The sequence below is a fragment of the Notechis scutatus genome, chromosome 5, assembly GCF_049901735.1.
Source record: "Notechis scutatus isolate UNSWTSFEM ecotype Mainland chromosome 5, rNotScu1.2, whole genome shotgun sequence".
Lineage (NCBI taxonomy): Eukaryota > Metazoa > Chordata > Lepidosauria > Squamata > Elapidae > Notechis > Notechis scutatus.
Window position 1 is genome coordinate 2,546,890 of NC_142013.1, and position 22,923 is coordinate 2,569,812.

General features: G+C 47.2%; 1 protein-coding gene across 1 annotated transcript; it reads right to left on the minus strand.

Moving 5' to 3' along the window:
• Positions 1-98: 98 nt before the first annotated feature.
• PLEKHB1 (pleckstrin homology domain containing B1) lies at positions 99-21,901 on the minus strand. The gene is made up of 7 exons (XM_087965974.1): positions 21,702-21,901; positions 19,148-19,218; positions 13,801-13,953; positions 10,794-10,896; positions 6,890-6,929; positions 4,669-4,771; positions 99-2,285 (listed from the first exon to the last, which is right to left on the minus strand). Exons 2-7 carry the CDS (start codon positions 19,182-19,184, stop codon positions 2,149-2,151), a joined length of 573 nt encoding a protein of 190 aa, XP_087822100.1. The 5' UTR covers positions 19,185-19,218; positions 21,702-21,901; the 3' UTR covers positions 99-2,148.
• Positions 21,902-22,923: the final 1,022 nt, after the last annotated feature.

The window sequence follows — 22,923 nt, forward strand, 5'->3', positions numbered from 1 at the left end:
GCCTGGAAATGTGCAGGAAATGCTCCCTCTAAACAACTAGGGAAGTTTGTGTGTGTGTGTTTTGTTAGATCCAATTTTGCCTCCTTTGGTGAGATTCCTTTTCCCCCTTAAAATATATATATATTTGGTCATGGCTGTTGAGGAAAGCGATCGGTTAATCTGGAAACAAGGGTTACCCTTGCAACCAAGAAGGATCTCGCAAGTATTTCCTGGGGTGAGTCACAGCCCTGTTGCTGCTAGCAATGGTGATTATTTTTGGGCGGGTGGGTGGGGGACAGAAATCTCTTGCTGACCTGGCAGTGTTTCAGTCATTTAGCTGTGCCAACCCCACAATGGGTCTGTGGGAAGGCGGCATTTTCACACCTTCCAAGGACAAAGCAGCAACTGGGCTCCAATGGCACCTTTGTGGGCGGACACACGGAAGGAACCCCCGGACAAATTGGAGCAAGGTGCAAAAATGGTCTTTTCTATTTTGGAATGTGTTAAGATTGCAATCCAGATTTTTCCTCCCAGAGTTCACGGCAACCTACTGCATGCAGAACTCTTTCCTCTTTATTTTTTTTACCCACAATACCCCGATGAGGTAGGCCTGAGCACAACTATAGCCCCAAGTCACGGAGTGAACATCCACAGACTCGACCCCACTTCTTCCCAACTCAAGACAGGAAGCAGTCCAAGGCACCCTTAGTTCCATATTCATGGTGCATGTTCACACCGCTCGTTCCTTAACCTCGAATCCAGCACTCCATAACCAAGGACCAGGAAAAGGCGGCTATAATCTTGCCGGATGCCTTTTCCCAGGACGGCTGAGATGCGCTCCCACTCTTCGCATGCCCACTCAACCTGCGCATGGCTAAACGTCCCAGTCTAGTTTACACTACAAAACGTATCTGGGTTCAACGGTCAACAAGCCAGCTTCCCTTTGGCCTGGTACACAGCAAAAGAGCAGGGGACTGCAATGGTCTGTGCGAAAGACTTTGGGAGACCAGGCAAAGAAGGGAAGGGAAGGGATAGATAAGAGACTTCTTCACCCTCGGGTGCATAACAGGTGGGACGAGGCTCAGAAGAGACCCTCCCTAGCTTCTCAGGCTGTAAAGGAGATGGGGCAGAATTGTCCTTTCAGATTGACAAGTATTGGAAGGGACCTTGGAGGTCTTCTAGTCCAATCCCCCTGTACCATTTCAGACAAATGGTTGCGCAAACGGACACATGGAACGGGCTTAGCTCCGTTGGGAGTCCAGCCACGGGACGTAGCAACTCTCAACATAACTTCCACCATAAGAGATGGAGGAGATGGGAAGGTGGCTAACAAGGGTCGGCAAAGGAATTGGGCCCACGGGGTATGGTTTAAAAAAAAAAAAAAAAAAAGTTCCCAAGATCCTGCGCAACGAGGCAATTGAGTCTGGATTTTGGTAACGTGCAGCCACAAAACAAAACAAAACGGAGCTTGGGTTGCACCCGTTGTGGCAACATCTTGACTTTTCTGAGCATATCCTGGTGAAAGGGGGGCATCCCTGGAGAACAGCCAAGACGCCAAGAATGCCCCAACTCAACGACGTGTGAGGCACCGTTGCAAATACATTAAGCCAGAAATCAAAAGAAAGGTGGGGGGGGGTCTCCTTTGTGCACTGAACCTGGTTATGGAAAACTAAGCAGGACTTGGCCCCGAGCTGTTAAAAAAAAAAAAAAGGCTAACTGAGATTCCACCTTAACCAAGGATGTTATGGGAACATAGATTGTGTGTGAGGTGCAGAAAGAGAGTTTACGAAAGATTCGGGCCAGATTAAATAGATTTCCAAGCAGAGGGTCCCTAAATTCCCCATGGAAACGGGGCAGGATCAGCAGTCTCCTGGCCTTCCCTAGATCTGCCCCACAGAGCCTAAATGGACCAGGAAAGGGCCTAGCAACGCAGCCTGGGAACTACTGGCCACGGGATTACTGTGCAACACAGCAGGTGCTTAAAAAAAAACCTTCCCAAGGATCTTGCAAAATTCCCGGGAATTTTATGTGCTAAGGGACCCCGTCCTCTTTGGTTCTCTCTCTCTTCGCTTTTGAAATGGGGGAGGGGGTCTCGCCAGGAAAAAAAACGGGGGTGGGGGGGAAGAGTCAGCCAGGCCGGTCTGGCCGGTCTACCGAAAAGCCGAGGGGTCAGAACCAGCAAGGCATCCACATAAAAGAGCCCAGGGCAGCCCCCGTGGCCGCTCCAGCGAGGAGACCCAGAGCCATCTGATCTCCGGAAACGCGGTGTGGGTCTTCGCGGATGATGACGTGAGTCGTTCCGGGAGCTGTGAGGGAGAAAAGGAGGAGAAACGGCGTCAGGGGCAAATTGTTCTGAGCAAGGCTTCGTGAGGCTGCAATTAATCACACACCTAATCCAAACGACTCTTGTTTTATTTCAACGCTGGGAATTACGTTCATTCCCAGCCCGTAATGAGTTTCAAATAGACCCTCGAGATAAGCACCCACCTTTCTCTCCTTTGAATGGCTGCCAACAACTAAAGTGCCAAATTAAATATAAAAAGCCAACCGAAGTACAAAGTCCACACACAGCTTCAAGGTTTAATCCGAACAGCGTTGCTTCCTGCAAAGGCTCCTGTCCCTTTGCTGCTCCTTTATGTCCTACGGGAGGGCCCAATCACCTCCCAGCCTTACTCCCGAGTCGCCCCTTTTGTCTTAACTGTTCTTGCCTTCTGGCAGCTCTGCGCAAGCGCGCACTGGGAACAGGCTCCCGCTGTTCCTCTGCCTCACTGCTGTCAGATTCTGGAGGCTGCAGAGTCAGCACATAACTCCCAGATGGCCCTGACCCCATCTCTGCGTCGGACGCGGGTCCTCTCCAGACTCCTGGACTGGCCTATGTTCCTCCCCCACTGCCCCCCAGCGAACCACAACATGAAGCTTAACTGCCCCCTGGAGAGGTTTTTAACTTGAAATGCAGGAACGTTCCAGAATTGTAGAGGTAGTCCTCGACTTAAAAGGCCACAAGGGAGCCGAGCGTTTCTGTTGCTAAGCGAGACTGTTGTTGGGGGGTTTTTTTGCCCCATTTTGGGGGTCTTTCGTGCCACGGTTGCTAAGTGCATTACTGCAGTTGTTAAGTCAGTCACGCGGTTGTGTAAGTGAATCTGGCTTCCCTTTTTCTCTTTCCTTGTCGGAAAGTCGTAAAAGGGGACTGCATCCGTCATAAGTACGAGCCAGTTGCCAAGCATCTGAATTTTGATCACATGGGCTCAGTGCGGGATCATCCTCACCCCATGGGGATGCTTGTAGCGATGGTAAGTGCAAAAAACAGTTACAAGTCTTTTTTTTCCCCAGTTGTAACTTTGAACGGTCAGTAAACAAACTGTTGTAGGTCAAGGACTACCTGTAATAGATTTTTTTTTTCTTATCTCCTTTTGTTGCATCTGTGGCAATACCCAAGTCGGCCACCAGATGTCCTTTCAGCCCTCAAGATGCATATAGAAGCCCAAAAGGGATGTCAGATTTTGGAGAAATTGGAATTTAATACAGGCTGGCATCCATCCATGCATCAGCTGAAGAAGAGAACAATTCAGGGCTCCTGTTGGTCCAGACAGCTGGGTAAAACAGTTTCCCTGACCCTACCCTCTGAAATGGTATTGGGTTTCCTGCTGGAGCAGGGGAGGGTTAGACTAGAAGACCTCCAAGTCTCCTTCCAACTCTGTCATTCTGTAAAACAGCTGTCATGCCCCCGTTGGAATCTGATTCGGAGGGGAAGGCTGAACAGCTGACAGGGAGCAGGAGTGTGGCTCCATTGGCTGTGGAGGAGGCTGGGGAAGGGCAAAGTCCGGCTGGGCAGAGCAGGGGAGAGGTAGAGCAAGGGAGAGGTAGAGCAAGGGAGAGGTAGAGCAAGGGAGAGGGAGTTCAGAGGAAGACCCAGGCCCATCCCCTCTTCATCCTAGGGCACGCAGGGAGGAACGGAGAAGGGAACAACGTGGGTTGCGGGGCTTACGGGGGAAGAAAGGGCCCTGATTCCCTTCATTAGGCACAGCTGGGAACACAGTGTTTAAAAAGGGAATCTGCGCACAGCAACTTGTTGGAAACAAATCGTGAGTTATCTTTTATTGTCGAGGCTTATCTGGGTTCCTGGCGTCTTCCCAACTGTGTGTGTTTTGTTGGCCTTTCAAGTCTGCAATTCCTTCTCCTGCCCTGTCCAGTTAATTGCTGCAGCTGTGGTTTGTGGTGGATTTTTAATTACAGTTTGTACGTACCTTGTTTTGGACTGAATTTCCTCCACTTAAAAGACTGTTCTTGGGAGAGTTTTTTTTTCTGCAGCCGAAGGTAACTGGGCATTGGGGGCAAAGTTGGAGGCACTAAAGCGACTCTTATTGTGTTGCCTTTGTGCCATGCCCTGGGTCATCACAACAGCCATGTTTCAAGGGCCTGCAGGGCCAGTGAAGGCTGCTAAGGGGGCACCAGGCTAGAAAGCAAGAGTTCTGGTGCTGGAGTGGCTTCACTTAGCAACCGTAGCAAGAAAGGTCGTAAAATAGGGCAGAACTCGCTTGTTAACACCTGTCTCGCTTAGCAACAGAAGCGTCGGGCTCCCTTGTGGCTGCATGTTGAGGACTACCTGCAGTGGATCCCTTCTTTAAACGGGAACCGGTGTGTGGATAGTGCCAAGAGAAGGGTAAACGGAGAGGAGCTGCCAAGACCTACCGATGTACGGGTTGCCGTAGTAATCTGAGCTGACATACATGGCCTGGTGCGAGTCCAGAGGTACCGTCTGGTAGTAGTCGTCGTAAGGGTCATAGAGGTGAACCTGAAACACAGAAAGGCAGTCCAGCATCAGCACCTGTGAGCAAAAAGCATCTTGGGTCCCCTTGGGCTGCGGGCACAGAATGGTGAGGGACCTTCAAGGCCATCGAGTCCAACCCTCTTCCCTCCCACATGGCAAGTTTCCCTAACCTACGCTGTCCCCAAGTGTTGTGGTTCGCCGGCAGCAGGTGCGGACGGCTGAGGTCTCGGAGAGCGAGGACTCGGATGAGGGGCCTGCGTGGGATGCAGGGATGGAGTGAGGACCATCAGGGAGTGGAGTGCGGCCTTCAGAGATTGTGGAGGCTGGCAGCAATGAGGAAGAGGCCCCCGAGGAGCCTGTGCTTCTGTGTGTGTGTGTGTGTGTGTGTGCAGGGCTGCTCGAAGGAAAGAGCAGCAGCATGGGTGACTCAGGAGTAAGGCTGCAAGGTGATGGCCCCTCCCTTAAGAGATAAAAGCCAGCTGAGAAACCGGAGTTCTTTGCAGGAAGCAAAGAAGTTTTTGCACTCAAGCCTTCTGGACATTAGGAATATCTGAGTTGGAGTTTGGAGACTCTTTGAGTTATTGTTTGAGAACTTTTTCCTGTTGTTCTTGGCAGCCTTGCGAAAACTTGGCAGGCTCTTCCTTATATCGGAGCTAATTAGTTGGAAGCAGCCTTTGATCTGTGAAGAAACGGGGTTTGTATATGAAACATTAAAAGGTGGTGCTGGTACCTTTGTTCTTGTGTTTTCTCTCTGGGAAGCGGGTTTGGGTCAGAACGCCAAGGTGTAAGCCAAAGTTGCAAACCAAAGACCCAACAGCTAACACAATTTTTATTATAAGGTTATGGGAATAGAAATTTGAACGTCGGAATGCGCGTCCTGTCTCCCCCTCCCTTTCTCTTCACAAGAACTAAGGAGAATTAAGCTTGGGGGGCTTTGTTAAATTATATTTCTGTCCTGGAAGCAGATTTGTCTTCTCTGACCAGGGCTTGGTTGCAGCTTTTGCGTCTTGTCCCTCCAAATCAGGAGGAGGAGGAGGAAGAAGAAGAAAAGAAGAGGAGGAGGAGGAAGAAGAAAAGAAGAAGAGGAGGAAGAAGAAGAAAAGAAGAGGAGGAAGAAGAAGAAGAAAAGAAGAAGAGGAGGAAGAAGAAGAAGAAGAGGAAGAGAGGAGATTAAGAAAAGGTTGGAATGTGCAGAAATGAGTAGATTAACACTGGCAATTAGAGAACAAGGAGAAATAGAATATGATATGATTTGGGATTTATCGTATAAATAGTTGGAAAATAAAGTTAGAAATTAAATGACTGCGAAATTCACAGGCTGGCTAGGGAAATGTGAGAGAAAACGTCCACACGTCTTAAAAGGGTTGCTCCGACGGAGAGAGGCTGAGTTGCTCCAACCTTGAGGGTTTCTGGCCAACATTTCCCCACCTGCCTTTCTCCTGGCTGCTTTTTCCAGTTTCTCAATCTGGTGTGCCACTTTGGGAGTTTCAGGTCCACCACCAGAACTAACAAAATTAATTCAGTCCATCTGAAAATGACATTCAGTAAAAACCCTGTTTCCCTCTATCCCTGATGCCTGTTACCTAGTTGGGTCATGAAATGTCTGCAAGAAAACAACCAAACAGCATCAAGGTCAAGGACCACACACCTCCTCCTCCTCCTCCTCCTCCTCCTCCTCCTCCTCCTCCTCCTCCTCCTCCTCCTCCTCCTCCTCCTCTCCACAAATCCTACTTCCTTCTAGCCCTGATGATGTTACCAACTTGGGTCTGGAAACATTGCAAGAAAATAACCAAGCTCAGATAGCACCAAGAATTCCATAGTCCTCCTTCTCCTTCTTCTCTTTCTCCTTCTCTTTCTCCTCCTCCTCCTCCTTCACTTTCTCTTTCTCCTCCTCCTCTTTCTCTTTCTCCTCCTCCCTCCTCCCTGCAAACCCAATTCCCTTGTTGCACTGATGATGTTCCCTACTTGGGTCATGAAACATCTGCAAGAAAGGAATCAAGCTCAGGGAGGATCGAGAGTCACACAGTTTAATCCTGAGTTATTAACATTTTCTTCTATCAGAGCATTCAATAATGTTGAGCTACACGCACACACACACACACACCCCTCTGCCTTCAAGAAGAAGCCACAGAGCAGGCTCACCTGGGTTACTTTGGCTTCCAAAATGGCCATCTTCCAGGCTCTGTGGACAAAAACAGAAAAACCAGGTGAGCCCGCTTGTCTCTGCCAAAGGGAAAGTGATGGATTTTTTAAAAAACCCCTCATATCAGCTCCTTTCATAGCAGTTCCTGCAAGAATAAAACTATGGGAATCTTGCAGGGGGTTGGTCCAAGATCGGCAACTAACTCACACTTACGACGGTTGCTACGTCCCAGGATCCCTTTTCGCAACCTTCTAACAAGCAGAGTCCACGGGGAAGACGGATTCGTTTAACGACCGTGTCACTCACTTAACAGCCGCAGTGATTCACTGAACCATGGTGGCAAGGAAGGTCGTGAAATGAGGCAAATTCCTCTTTAACAACGGTCTCCCTTAGCGACATAAAATTGAGCTCAAGTGGGATCGCAAGCCGAGGATTAACCTGTATTCTGGAGCAGTGTTTCTCACCGCTGGCAATTTGAAAAAGTGAGGAGGTCAATTCCCAGAATTCCCCTGCCAGCATAGCAGAGCATCAATAGCACAGCTGGCTGGAGAATTCTGGGAACTGAAGTCCACACATCTTCAAAACCGCCAAGGTTGGGAAACACTCGTAGAGAGTCTCCTGCTTTTGAGCAGGGAGTGAGACTAGCTGACCTCCAAGGTCCCTTCCAGCTTTAGGGTTCTATGTAAGTCTTATCCATTGCAGCCGTTTTTCTATGGGTGGAATCCATGACAGTCCCACCAGCAGGAATCTTAAGTTGGAAACCCCTGGGCTGGTGAAGCTCTGCATTAAGAGTTGAAAGTGTTCCTCAGATTAACTGATTAACAGAGTTGGAAGGGACCTTGTGGGTCATCTAGTCCAACCCCACCACCCAAGCAGGAGACCCTACACTATTTCTGACCAATGGCAGTCCAGTCTCTTTTTGAAGGTCTCAAGTGATGATTGATATAGATACAGATAATCAGAGTTGGAAGGGACCTTGTAGGACATCTAGACCAACCCTCCCCCCACCCAAGCAGGAGACCCTACACCATTTCTGACCAATGGCAGTCCAGTCTCTTCTTAAAAGCTTCCAGGGATGAAGCTCCCACAACTTCTGAAGGCAACTTCTGTTCCATGGGTTGATTGTTTCTCACTGTCAGAAAGTTTCTCCTTGTTTCCAGGTTGAATGTCTCTTTGGATCAGTTTTCATCCATTATTCCTTGTCTGGCTTTTGGCTGCCTTGGAGAATAACTTGACCCCCTCCTCTCTGGGCAGCCCCTTAAATGTTGGAAGATGCTCTCCTGTCTCCCCTGGTCCTTCTCCTCCCTAGACTAGCCAGGCCCAGTTCCTGCAACCGTTCATCGCAGGTTTTAGCCTCCAGTGTCCCCTCATCATCCTGGTTGCTCTTCTCTGCATTTTTTCTAGAGTCTCAACATCTTTTATATAGTGTGGTGACCAAAACTGGATGCAGGACTCTAGGCGTGGTCCTTACTAAGGCTTTATCGAGTGCTTTGCCAAAGAGGAGGTGGGAATGTAAAGATCTTTCTATCAACTTTTGCTCAAGCTGGGAACTCTCCTAGAGGGAGATTATCTTGATCCTGGCTTCATCGTGACCTCAAGGTCACCGAAGGCTTTCAAATCACCTTGAGTCCTAGGTCTAAGCAGGATTAGCCCAGAGGTCACCCTCCTGCCACCTCTCGTTAGCCCTGGAGGGGGATCAGCGTGCCAAGATGTCTGTTGCTGCAGAGATTGTCTAACGAAGGGACCCATTTGAAGTCATCCCCTCTTGAGCTGGTGGTCAGCCTTGCCAGGTATTTTTCTTTCAGGTATCATGCAGCACGTTCACATCATATAGGGAAAATAGGATCAGTTTATTGTCCAAAGCACCAGATGGGAGGTCGAAGCAACGGACGGAAACTCATCAAGGAGAGAAGCAACCTGGAATTTAGGAGGAATTTGCTAACAGTGAGGACAATTAACCAGTGGAACAGCTTGCCACCAGAAGTCGTGGGCGCTCCATCACGGGAGGTTTTTAAGAAGAGACTGGACAGCCATTTGTCTAAAATAGTATAAGGTCTCCTTCCAGCTGTTATATTTCAGTAAAAAGGAGTAAAATATAAAACAGAATATAAAATCTGAAATCTTAGAAGATTACAGATGTTTATCTGAGTTGCAAATACACGTAGTCTTCAGCTTGAATTGAACCCAAAATTTCTGTTGCTAAACGAAACAGTGAAGTGAATTTCACCCATTTTATAATCTCTGTGGCTAAATGAACCCACAAGGGCACGAACCCTGTGCCATGCTAAACAAACATCCAGTCCTTAGAATATATTATTATTCCTATTCCTCTTATTACAAGTAGTTCTCAACTTACAGCCATTCATTTAGTGACTGTTTGAAGTTGCAACTGCACTTAAAAAGTAATTTAGGACCATTTTTCATACTTAATGACCGTTCCAGCATCCCCACAGTCACCATGATCAAAATTTGGACACTTGGCAACTGGCATCTATTTATGACAATTCCACTGCCCCGGGGTCAAGTGATGGGACCTTCTGGCAAGCAAAGTCAATGGAGAAGCCAGAGTCAATTTACAACCCTGTCACTAGCTTTAAAACTGTGTTGATTCACTTAACAACCAAGAAAGGTCATAAAATGGGACAAAACTCATTTAACAGCTGCCTTGCTTAGCAACAGAAATTTTGGGTCAATTGTGGACGTACACGGAGGGCTACCCATAATCGGGTGAGATTCAAATTTCTTAACAACAGGTTTTGTGGGTGTGGTTTGGTAGTCATGTGACTGGCTGGGCATGGCTTGTATGTAAATATTGTAAATATTTATGTAAATATTGATATATATTTTTTTAAAGAGAGCAACTTTTACCCAAAATCAGGCAAAGCAGGCAGGCAGATTGAGTTGCTCGCAGAATCACAGATTCATTCAGAGATCTACCTTTCTGCCATCTGCTACCTGAGTCTGCACTGAAAAATAGAAACTTCGGCCCTAAGGAAGGTTCAGCTCTGCGTTTAGATTAGCTAGAAAGCAAGAAATCCAAGGATTTCCTGCTTTCTAGCTAATCTAAACCTGGTACAGAAAAACAGCTGATGGTCAGGGGGGGAAAAAATGGAAAAATAGCAAGTTAGCAGGCAAGTTTGATGGTGAGCATGTCGGGTAAGGAGTGAGCCAGTGGTACGATTTGCCGGTTCTCCGAACTGGGCAGAATCGTAACAACCGGTTCTATAGAACCGGTCCGGCCAGGTAGAATCCCACCCCTGCCCGTAACGGTTCTGTTAAAAGTTTTCACGTTTTTCCAACACAAAAGTCACGCCATTCCACAGAGAGTCCCAACTCCAGCCCTTCAATCCTCTCCATCCTTTTTTAGGAGAGGTTTAATCTGGAGATCTTCCCTACTATACCTTTTCCGGAAATGTAAGATCACTCTGTGGTGGATAATTTCCAGCCTGGATGAAACCAGAAATCGGGAAGGCTCTTTTCCCTCTGGTTTGTAATAAGCCCAAACCACGAGATGGAAAAAAAATTTCAAAATTTTTTCAAAATGTCCTCCCTGCGGAGAGCTTTGTGTCCCCAACAGGAGCTCCCAAAAGGTGCAGTCGGCGTAAACAACCAAAATAAATAACGTTTAGATCATGGGTGTCCAACCTTGGCAACTTTAAGACTTGTGGACTTCAACTCCCAGAATTCCTCAGCCAGCAAAGCTGGCTGAGGAATTCTGGGAGTTGAAGTCCACAAGTCTTAAAGTTGCCAAGGTTGGACACCCCTGGTTTAAATGAAGGAACCAAACAGAGGCGCCTTGAATCATGACATGCTCGTCACAAAAAGGGGGTCAGGGCTTCAACCCCAGGCTCGTGGCTGCCACCTTCATTTTTCTAACCTTTTCCTTGAAGACCCACAACTTACAACGCATCGTCTTCGCTCTCGGCACACAGCATGGTCTTGGGGCCATCCCTTTGCACGACACACATCAGGCACTCCCGAGTTTTCCCTTCTGGAGGCTGGATATCTAGAAAGGCAGGAGAGGAGACATAAAGCAGGCGGGTTTTCTTTCGGTTTCTATCCCAAGTTTCTAGACCTCAAGATCTTGAGCCTTGGATAGAGCTCTACAGGGGTCGTGTTAACGAGACTTTCCCCCTCATCCTGCCTGCTCTTCATTAAAGCTGGGTGGGAAATGATGGTCAAAATATCATCATCTTCGTTTAACAACCCCCATAATAATCCCTTGCGGGTTGGAGTCTGAGCAACTGAATGGAGCTGAGTGTTTTAATGGCCGGATGCCCTCCCTGTCCTCAGTACGGAGTTTTCTTCAGCAATGATCCTAAGTGCAAAAAAAAAAAAAAAAAGGTCATGTGACTTTCTGCAGTGCCGTCGTAACTTCGAATGGTCACTCAATGAACTCCTTGTAAGTCAAAGACGACCTGCGGTTTAAAAAAATAGAAGTTGCCCGTTGTGGTGCGTGAGTTTTGAAAGCAAAGAGCGCCTCCCCGAGGAACGCTGACCAAACGTCCCTAAAGCCATCCTCGTTTTGTCCATCGCAACCCAAAGAGAGTCGCCGCGTAGTGAGGACCTCAGGGAAGAGTTGGCGAAATAGCTCCTGAGTTGCCGAGTCACAGCAAAACAAACCAGCAACGAGATTAGTAGGAAGCGTTGGCGGGTGCCCCACGGGGACCCCACTAAACTCAAACAAGAGCTGTGTCACGCTGACCCCAGAGGACCAAAACCTTAGTCTCAATCTCTCTCTGTCTCTCTGTCTCTCTCTCACACACACACAAACACACACACACACACAGAGGTTTGATGCCTCCCAGGAAAAGGTTCCAGAGAGGCTGAAAAAACAAGTGAAGACATTGAGCTCTTTCCCAAATCCAGATGCTGGAAGATCTGGGAGGAGAGCATCCTGGATAGTTTGCAGGAACGAGCTTGGAAGACAGGAGGAAGATAACCGATAATCAGAGTTGGAAGGGACCTTGTAGGTCATCTAATCCAACCCCTCCCGCCCAAGCAGGAGACCCTACGCCATTTCTGACAGATGGCAGTCCAGTCTCTTCTTAAAAGCCTCCAGGGATGAAGCTCCCACAACGTCTGAACTTCTATTCCTATTCTATTCTATTCTATTCTATTCTATTCTATTCTATTCTATTCTATTCTATTTATTCCATTCCATTCCATTCCATTCTATATTCCATTCTCTATTCATTCCAATATTCTATTCTATTCTATTCTATTCCATTCCATTCCATTCCATTCCATTCCATATTCTATTCTATTCTATTCTATTCTATTCTATTCTATTCTATTCTATTCTATTCTATTCTATTCTATTCCATTCCATTCCATTCCATTCCATTCCATTCCATTCCATTCCACTCCACTCCACTCCACTCCACTCCACTCCACTCCATTCTATTCTATTCCATTCCATTCCATTCCATTCCATTCCATTCCATTCCATTCCATTCCACTCCACTCCACTCCACTCCACTCCACTCCACCCCACTCCATTCTATTCTATTCTATTCTATTCTATTCTATTCTATTCTATTCTATTCTATTCTATTCTATTCTTTTTCTCTTCTACATCCTTTCATTCTATTCCATTCCATTCTTATTCTTATTTTATTCTATGCTTTTTCCCCCCCTTGTTCCAGAGCTGTCATGTTAAAACCTCAACTGAAACTGCACAGGGTAGTCGAAGGAAGGAAATAAATCTGCCTCCCAACAGAAGGACTCCGTCAAATAAGTCGTGCCTCACAACCACCATCATTGGTTGCATCACACCCATGCCAATAAAAAATTCAACCAGAAATTGGGAGGATCTGTTTGCAAATCTCTCAGGCAAGGCTGGGAAACGGGTCCTCAGCATATAAGCCAAACAGATGGCCAGAGAAAATGGTTCCAAGGCCGCCTTCTTGGATGAAATCCAGAATATCTCTCTCTATATATATATTTGCAGACCAAACCCAGCTGGGACCGTTACTTCCCGCAAAGTTTTTTCCGCTCGGATGCCTATCAGGCAGCAAAGCCAGATGAACACACGGCTAGGAGGTTATTGGACGGTGCCCATCAATATCCTGGAATTCACACACACACACACACACACACACACACAAAACGAAGGAAGCTAGAATCAGCTGGGGGCTGGCAGACAACTGGCCACTGTTCCTTTAGCACAGCTGGCAGTTGTGTTGGAGTCAAATGAAAGAATTTTCTGTTTCATCTTGATGTGTCTCTCCATTGTGTAGGAAGGGGACATTTCGCGTGATTCGGCCCCGCACCGCCAGGACCACAAAAGAAAGGAATGCAAACTTTTCCATCACAATGAATGGTGCCCCGTCGATGAAGGTTTTTAAGAAGAGACCGGACAACCATTTGTCTGGCATGGCATAATGGTATATAGGGTCTCTTGCTTGAGCAGGGGGTTGGACTAGAAGACCTCCAAGGTCCCTTTCAACTCTGTTGTTATTCTGTTATCTATTATTCCCTTATCTGTTATCAAACAAAAAAGGGAGAGGGGTCCCTTCAGAGCCCCCCAGTAGGTCTCTTCAGACCCCCCAAGCTGTGTGTGTGTATGTGTGTGTGTGTGTGCGCGCGCGCATACACACACAGCAAACTAGATGCTCAGGCTAACTAACAGGAGCATCGTGAGGTAAATCAACACAGCGGGAACATCATGAGGTAAAGAGAACAAACCGAAGGGGGGAAAAAGGCGGGAAAAAAGGGAACCTCCCCTTCCACACCCACAGCAACCAATCACAGCGCAGATTGTCTCACGCAGGAGCCAATCAGTCGAATACAACCACCACCACCCCCGCTCCACCTACCTAATTTAAGTATTGTACATCTATCGTCCAAGCAGTTGCCACAGCCTTGAGAACTCGAAACTTAACTTTGTGAAAAAGATCCTACTCACCGCGGCATTCGCGGCCCGTCCTGACGTCTCGGCAGTTGGATCGGACGTTAATTCTACCGTCCATTTCACGGCCGGTATCATCTTGATAGTAGACAAGGCTGCCGTCCGCCCACAGCACAAACCAGTTCCTTTTCCAGCGTCGCAGAATAGAACCTGCCATGGGAGGAAAAAAAAAAAAATTAAGAAAAATTTGGAAATACTACAGCCGTCCTTGACTTAACGACCGTTCGTTTAGTGACCAAAGTTACAACGGCACTGGAAAAAAAGCAACTGATGACCATTTTTCACACTTACAGCTTCCCCCATGAGAATGTGATCAAAATTAGGATGCAGCTAACTCACATTTATGATGGTCGCAATGTCCACAGTGATCCCCTTTTGCGACGTTCTGACAAGCAAAGTCAACAGGGGAAGCCAGATTCACTTAACGACCGTGCTACTCACTTAACAACTGCCATGATTCTCTTAAGAACTGTGGCAAGAAAGGCTGCAAAATGAGGCGAACCGCACTTAACAACGGTCTCACTTAGCAACATAACTTTTGCGCTCAATTGTGGTCATAAGTCGAGGACTATCTGTAGAAAGTGATTTTCGTAATATATCCAAATGCAAAATCAGAATGTTGGAAATGTAAAGAAAAAAGAAGGAACGTTCTTTCGCATGTGGTGGCTATGCCCAAAAGCTAGAAAATATTGGACGAAGATAGAAAGAGGGCTACAAGAGATTACAGATAGATAACAAATAGAATTTAAACCTGAAATATTCTTTTTTTTTTTAAACATAGATTTTTATTGTGTTTTCCACCAATACAACTCAAATCATAATCACATTTTCAACAGCGTTTTGACATCTACAAATATCTACAAATCTATCAATAACTATTATCAATTATCTTAATCAGTAATTGGTTTTATCTTATATTCTTCTATACTTTACATATTTATTTTTTAATAGTTACAATAGTGCCATCTTTCATTCATACAGTGCATCGACTGGGTATCTATCTATATCTTGGGCTCACCTAATATTTTCTTAACCAATATAGCAATAATCACATTTTCTTTGTAAATCATGAATCATTTTCTTTTTTTATTTATTTGTGCCGTTGTGACTTTGAATGGTCACTAAATGAACTGCTGTAAGTCGAGGATTACCTGTAAGTGCTGGCTGAACGCACCGTTTTAGAAATGGTCAATTCTGCCCAACTTACATCTTACCTGCTTGTAAATAAACCGCTTCCTGGCCTATCGGTTATTGTTATTATCCTTCAGTGCTTAAGCACTTTAAAAGCTCCAACTGGGTGAGTCAAACTGATGTTCTTGCTTTGAATCATCACACTGACACGATTCCTAAAGGAGCTTAATTATTCTCCTTTTGAGCCAATTTATCATTATTCTATTCTGTCATTTCCTACTTGGATTTAGGAAGCCGCCCCACACTAGCAAAAAAAAAAATATTCTAGAAAGCTCCCAGACAACAAGAAAATAAGAAAACAAATTAAAAGTGATTATAAAACAATCCAAAACAGGTAACAGATAACAATCAGAGTTGGAAGGGACTGTTGTGGTTCGCCAGCAGCAGGTGTGGACAGCGGAGATCTCGAAAAGCGAGGACTCGGATAAGGGGCCTACGTGAGATGCAGGGATGGGGCCAGGACCATCAGAGCTTGTGGAGGCTGGCGGCAGAGATGAAGAGATTCCCGAGGAGCCTGTGCCCAGTGCGCATGTGCGCAGGGCTACTCGAAGGAAAGAGCAGCTGCAGCAGCACGGGCGATTCAGGAGTAAGGCTGCAGGGTAGTGGCCCCTCCCTTAAGAGATAAAAGCCAGCTGAGAGACTGGAGTTCTTTGCAGGAAGCAAAGACGTTTTTGCACTCAAGCCTTGTGGACGTTTGGACTATCTTGATTGGTGTTTGGAGACTCTTTGTGTTTGAAATATTTCTTAGTAACTTTATCTAGAGTTCTTGGCAGCCTTGCACAACCTTGGCAAGGCTTGTTCTTATCAGAGACTATTAGTTTGAAACATCCTTTTAACCGAAGGAACAGAATTCATGAAGAATCATTAACAGGTTTTGCTGTTACTTCCGTTTGGTGTTTGTTTCCTTGGAACAATTTTGGGTCATCTAGTCCAACCCCCTGCCCAAGTGGGAGTCCCTACACCATTTCTGACAAACAACTTCAGTAGTGTCGTGCCAGCCAGAGTGGCGCCATCTAAAAATGACAGTCCACATACAAGGGATCCTCGACTTACAACTATTGGTTTAGTGACCGTTCGAAGTTTACAATGGCACTGAAAACAACAGTGACACAACTTGTTTTTCGCCCTTATAACTCTTAGTGACACGGTTGCTAAGTGAATCTGGCTTCACCATTGACTTTGCTTGCTAGGTGGGATCACATGACCCCGGGACACTGCAAACCGTCATAAATAGGAGTCAGTTTCCAAGCGTCTGAATTTTAATCACGTGACCCTGGGGATGTAATGGTCGTATGGGTGAAAAACAGTCGCTTCGAACGGTCACTAAGCAAAGCATTCTAAGTTGAGGACTAGCTGCACTGTGGAGAACCGTGAAATTCCCAGGTATAAGACCTGAAATTGAAGAAGAGTCGGTAGGAAATTGTATTATTTTTCTATAATTTTTATTAAAACCTTGAAGGAAAAAGGGGGGAAAAAAACAACTCATGCAAACTAAGAGAGTAAAAGAAAGAAAGAGAAAGAAATCAAAGGAAAAGCAAAAGGGGACCAAAATATGGAAAAGAAAGAAGAAAAGATAGAAAGAAGAAGATTATATCTAGAAATACAGGTAGTCCTTCACTTGAGCCCAACATTTCTGCTGCTAAGCGAAACAGTTCTTAAGTGAGTTTTTCCTCATTTTACGACCTTCTTGACACACTTGTTAAGCGAATCCCTGCAATTGTTAAGTTAGCAACACCGTTGTTGAGTGAATCCAGCTTCCTCATTGACTTTTGCTTGTCAGAAGGTCGTAAGAGGATATTATCACCTGACCCCGGGAACTCTGCAACCATCGTTAAGTAGGAGTCAGTTGCCAAGGCTCTGAATTTTGATCGTGGGACCACAGTGGGGAGGGTGTAAGGGTCTGTAAGGTTGACAAAACGGTCCTAAAGTCACTTTTTCTCAGTGCCATTGTAACTAAACAAACTGTTGTAAGTCGAGGACTTCTGCAGAGTTTATCTTTCTTTCGCCGTTCTCTTCTTCTCATCTTTGCCTGCTTCCTTTCCTTCCTTCCTCGAGCGAAAAAGGTTCGGCAGCGGAGGTGGGAAGCAAAGAGGCGTTTGCAAGAAACTGCCGATGTTGCAAAAACAAAACAAAAAACACCAACCCCACAGCCAGGTTGTCATCCGACACACTGCAAACTGGAGCCCGGGCATTGATTTCCCGTCAACTCTCTCCTCCGAGGGGTTTGGACCCCTTCCAGCTCCCCATTTAAAACCCCACGATTGACCCAACCAACCTTCCCAAGGGCTGATCTGGTGCAAGGAGGGACTGCAGAGCGGAAGGGTTTTTTTTGGAACTGAATGGCAAAGGCCTTCTGGAAGAATCCAGGTTGGGAAGCTTTTAAGTTTAGTTTATTGTCATTGCACCTCGTTGCAAGGGAATTAAATGCCATCTTCGGTGTACGTTAGAACTATAGAAACACACAAACGCACATCCTTCGCATTCTATGCAATTGAATGGGAAACCCCTGATGTCGCATGAATATTGCCCTATACAGTCGAATGCAACAGAGCTCCTGCCCTGGCATAGAAGCTGTTTTTCAGCCTATTTGCTCTTGTTTTTATTATCCTGTACTGTCTGCCAGATGGTAATAGTTCAAAAAAAAACGGGTGTCCAGGATGAGATGGATCTTTGAAGATGAATGTTTTGAACTTTCTTAAGGCAACGGGAGAATGTTTTGTACTTTTTTAACGCTCTTCCAAATAGGGGAGAGGGCAATTGCATTCTATACAATTGATATTGTGTTAATATTGCACTATACAGTAGAATGCAATAGAGTTACTGCCCTGGGATAGAAGCTGTTTTACAGCCTATTTGTCCTTGTTTTTATTATTGTCCTGTACCATCTGCCAAGTGGTAATAGTTCCAAAAAAAAAAGGTGCCCAGGATGAGATGGATCTTTAAGGATGTTTTGAATGGAGGGATAGAGGAAATGGGTGGATGGAGGGATGGACAGAGGGAAAAGAGATGGAAGTTAAGATTTTCCAGCACTCACACGTGAGCTCCTATTCCAGCACTCAGTGCCGAAAAGGTTAGTCACCACTGACATAGGCCATAGGCAAAATATCCCAAAGGTGCTTTTTTTTTTTTTTTTTTCAAGAGCAACTGGACTTTCTGGTTTTTCTTTGAAGACGTTTCGCTTCTCATCCAAGAAGCTTCTTCAGCTCCGACTGGATGGTGGGGAATGGAAGGATTTACACTCCTTGCAGACAGCTGGTCATTTGTGTCCTTGTAGAGGGTCATTGAGGCCACTTGGAGGTTTATCTGTCTCCTCAGGGTCACCTGAGTGGTGCAAATGGTTCTTGTTGTCTGCAGTTTTTCCTCTCTGGAAATCCATTCCGCCATTCCAAGGGAGTTCATCCCAAATTGTATAGCTAAAAGTCTGCAGAGATTCTCAGCCATCCAGGCCACCGTTGTCCCAAAGGTGCTTTTTCTGGAGGCAACTGGACTTTCTGGTTTTTTTTCTTTTGAAGACAACACCTTAAGTCTCAAGTATTGGGGGGGTTTCCAACCTTTTTCTGCACTCCCTGTTCTTCACCCCATCCGTTCTGAGCTCTATTTTCCTTCCTCTCTGCTATTTACAATGTTCTTGCCTTCTGAACCAGCATGCTGAACAACCCCAGCGACAACTGTTGCCAAATGGGGCAAAACTCACTTTAACAACTGCCTGGCTTAGCAATTGTGGTTGTAAGTGGAAGACTTATGTATCTAGTCTCTGTGTTTGCTGTGGTGTGGATTGTAGAATTCAAGATGGCGGCACCTCATTCGGCCACATTGGCTCTTCTTTGGCCATCAATTATTGTTAAGAGCAGCCTGATCGATCGAAGACCGGATGGGTGTCGTGTCGAAGGCTCCATCAGGTGGGGACTGGGGCATTCTTTGTGGTCAGAAAACCCTGATTAGGCCCTGCTATTTTTTTCTCCTTTACTTCCCATCCTTCTGGAATTTCCATCGAGCCACCCATCCAAATACAAACCCAAGCTGTCTCTGCTTAGCTTTTGAGATCAGCAGTGGCCTCCCGGCCTCCCCCGAACGGAAAAACCACCCTGGCCAGCAACCTCTGAACGAAATTCCAACTGCAACCCACGCGAGAGAAATTCCCAAATCAACTTACTCTGTCTCCAGAGCCAGCCGCATTTCAAGAGAGCCATCTTTGCGAAGCCTTTTTGTCCTCCGCCAAAATATCTGGATCGAATATAAGAAGCAAAAAAAAAAAAAAAAATCACCAAAAAAAACCACAACGAAACAAAAACAAAAATCCAGATGTTAGGAATAGGAAACCATCAAGCTGCCCTCTATAGCATCTTCTTGGCTTCCGAGCAATTCCCAAAATAATTTTGTTTTTAGCTAGAGGTAACACTGTAGTCCTATGCCAGTTTCTGTGAGAAAATCGCGGTCACAGGGCTGCTAAATATAGACCCAATTCTGTGCCAACCTGATCTCTCTCTCTCTCTCTCTCTCTCTCTCTCTCTCTCTTTCTTTCTCTCTCTCTCTCTCTCTCTCTCCTTCTCCCTTTCTCTCTCTCCTTCTCCTTCTCTCTTTCTCTCTGTCCCCCCTCTCTTTCTTTCTCCTTTCTCTGTCTCTCTCCCCTCTGTTTGTCTCTCTCCTCTCTCTCTCTCTCTGTCTCTCTCCTTTCTCTCTCTCTCTCCTCTCTGTCTTTTTCCTTTCTCTCTCTCTCTCCCCCTGTCTCTCTCTCTCTCCTCTCTCTCTCTGTCTCTCTCTCGGTTCCTCTCCTTTCTCTCTCGGTCTCTCTCTCTCCCTCTCTCCTTTTTTAAAAATGTGCTTCCTGAATATCCCCGTTATGTAAAATACTACAAGGCGGCAGAAGGGAGAGATAATTCATATCCCCCAGCGGGATTTAGGGATTAGCGCTTGAATCTGTCTTGATCTGAATCCCTCTGGGGTGTTGTTGTTGTTTTTTTTGTTTTTTGTTTTTGCATCAGGAGAATCCAGGAGATTCCTGAAAATTCTCCTTTTTTTCCCAGGCTGGGTTTTTATGCTTTTGGCTGTGTTTTTTTTTGTAAGCATCCCTATTCTGGGTTTTCAAAGGCTGTTCCCGTAACGTAATGCCCCCTGCCAGGACCGTGTAAACACAGATCCGGGAACAGAAGCCAAAGGGGAGTAACACCACCCACCCGGTCCCCCATTCAACCGCCAGAGGAAAGAGGCTGTTTGAAAACATCCCCTCCTCCTGCTATTCTGCCAGAGCCACACAAAAGAGACTTAGACTTTCTGCAAAAGGCAAACAGGGCACCCCAAAAACCACCGCTTGATGAGGCCTCGGGAAGGCCACGCTTGGCATGTGGCATCCAGGTTTGATCACCACAGGGTACAAAAGATGTCGAGACTCTGGAAAGATTGCGGAAAAGAGCAACAAAGAGGATTAGGGGAGGATTGGAGGATAAAACATACGTACGAAGAATGGTTGCTGGAATTGGGCATGTTTAGTTTAATGGAAAGGAGGACTAGGGAGCACATGAGTGGTCTTCCAATATTTGAGGGGCTGCCACAAAGAAGAGAGGGCCCACTTAATCTCCAAGAAGGCAGGAGAAGAAGCAACGGATGGAAACCCATCAAGGAGAGAAGCAACCTGGGACGAAGGAGAAACTTGCTGAAAATGAGAACAATTAACCAGTGGAACTGCTTGCCTCCAGAAGTTGTGAGTGCTCCTATCAGGGGAGGTTTTGAAGAAGAGACTGGACATCCATTTGTCTAAAATGGTATAGGGTCTCCTGCTTGGGCAGGGGGTTGGACTAGAAGACCTCCAAGGTCCCCTTCCAATTCTGCGATTCTGCCTCTTCCCCAGTTTCTACCACCCCCTAAGTGAGCCTGATTCGTATCCAGACCAGTCACAGAAGGGAACAACCTCTTGAGACCCCAGCTTTGGAGTCACACACCCCCTCCCCAGCCTTTCCCCTCGTCTTGAAGACAAATTGGGTCGTTGGCAAACATAAAGTTTGGGCTGCCCTGAAAAAGGGCCAAATCAAGGAAGTCCCTGAGAACGTGCAGAGAACCTGCCTAAAGAGTCAAACCCAGAGGTGAAACTGCAGGAGAGGAGAGGCAGAACAACAAGTAAGAGAGGCCCACGACAAACAAACATTAGGGGAACAATGTGTCCATGACAAATGTTGGGGGCACGTGAGAAGTATTTGGAAGCCCAAGGGTGCAGGAAAAAGATTAATAGCACATGGGAAACGTTACTTATCCTGCAGGTAAGCCTAAAGTCGAGATCAGAGGTGAAGATGCAGGGCAGGGCAGTTGGATTTGGAGCACAAGGGGTGCAGGACAAATATTAAGGGCACAAGGGGTGCATCATGGGTCCAGGAAGGGTACAATAACTCTGGGGGAAGCCAACCTCGTTTCTTCAGTCCCGAGTGCCTAAGAGTTACCATCCAAGGGAGGAAGGCAGGCACAGACAGGTGCCTGGAAAGGTCTCCTAAGCCGGCGAGAGGAGACCCTTCCCCGCTGCTTCTGGACTGACCAGGGGCTGCTTTGGGCCCCACGACTGGCTACTCGCAGTCCCCATTCAGACAACCACCCCCCTGCCCGCCTGTAGGGCCGGGCTGGCTCCGCGGCTGCGGCCAGACAGAGATGGTTGGTGCGTAAAGGCGCAGGGAGGGAGATGGGCAGGCGGGGGTCCCGGCCGCGCTGGAACCTCTTGAGCTTACCTGGATTGGGGAGCCCCAGGGAGGGCTGCGCTACGTCTCCTTCCTCCTCCTCCTCCTCCTCTTCCTCGGCTGCCACCGCCTCCTCCTTGCCCGGCAGGCCCGCGATGGAGCTGCAAGCGCCGGCGGCGGAGCTGCCTCCCGTCCCCTCCGCGCCCTCCAGCTGGTGTTTGACGCGGCCTGCCGGGAGCGATGGGCTGGGCAGGGCAGGGCAGGGCAGAGGCGGCTGGGCTGGGCTGGGCTGGGCTCCACGGGCCGGAGGAGGCGCCCGCGAGCGAGGCAAGCAAGGCGGCGGACCCAGCGCTGCGCTGGGCTGAGCGCGCCCTCGCCAGGATGGGAGAGCCGGAGATGCCCAGCACCGTGCGCCTTTGGCACATGTCCGCCCCTTCTGACCCATCATCCCCAGCCTGAGGAGGAAGCTGAGTCTCGTAGCCGGCTAGGAGAGGAGGGGAGCATCTTGTGAGTTTGCACACAGCGAACCCCAAATTATGCAACCCTTTTTTAATTCAGCTAACCCGGCATTGTGAACTCTGTCTGGCGCCATGTCCTTTTTTTTTACCTAAATAAAACATAAGCAAGATGTGAATTGTGCAAGGCAGTTCACTTCACAATCTGAGTTGAAAACGGACAGGCTGAGAACAGCTTTCCAGTCTAACAAAAGGCTCAGGTCTTTGTACGTTGGTAGCTGTGCTTGCGAAGAACTCCAGTTTTCAATTTCAACTATTTCTATTTCCGGGATCCTCCAATGTTGATTGGGATTTAGCTGCCAAATATGTTTTAGGGCCAACTTTCCAAGATGCCCGTAGATTAGTGTGGTGCGTGCTTTGGAACTTAGGGAAAAAAAGACGTTGACCCAAACACACCTGTCTTCAGCTCTTCAGAGCAGCCAGGCCCTGGCTAGGATCTTTCCAATAAAAGTTATCACCTCTTGTCTTGACTGCTGCAAAGTTCTCTATGTGGGGCTGCCCTTGACAACGATCCAGAATTTTGAATGGGCTCAGAAAGCAGGGGTTTTGTGTAAGTCTAGATTTGCACACGGGTCCCCACTTTTGCGGGAGCTGCATCGGCTGCCGATTTGCTTCCAGATCCAATTCCAGGTGCTGGTTGCCACCTTCAAAGCCCTCCATGGCCTGCGGCCATGTGATCTGAAGGACCACCTGGTCACATCTACCTGACATGCCAGAGAGGGGAGGCAGGGGGTGTTATGGCTCCTCTCTCTTAAGGA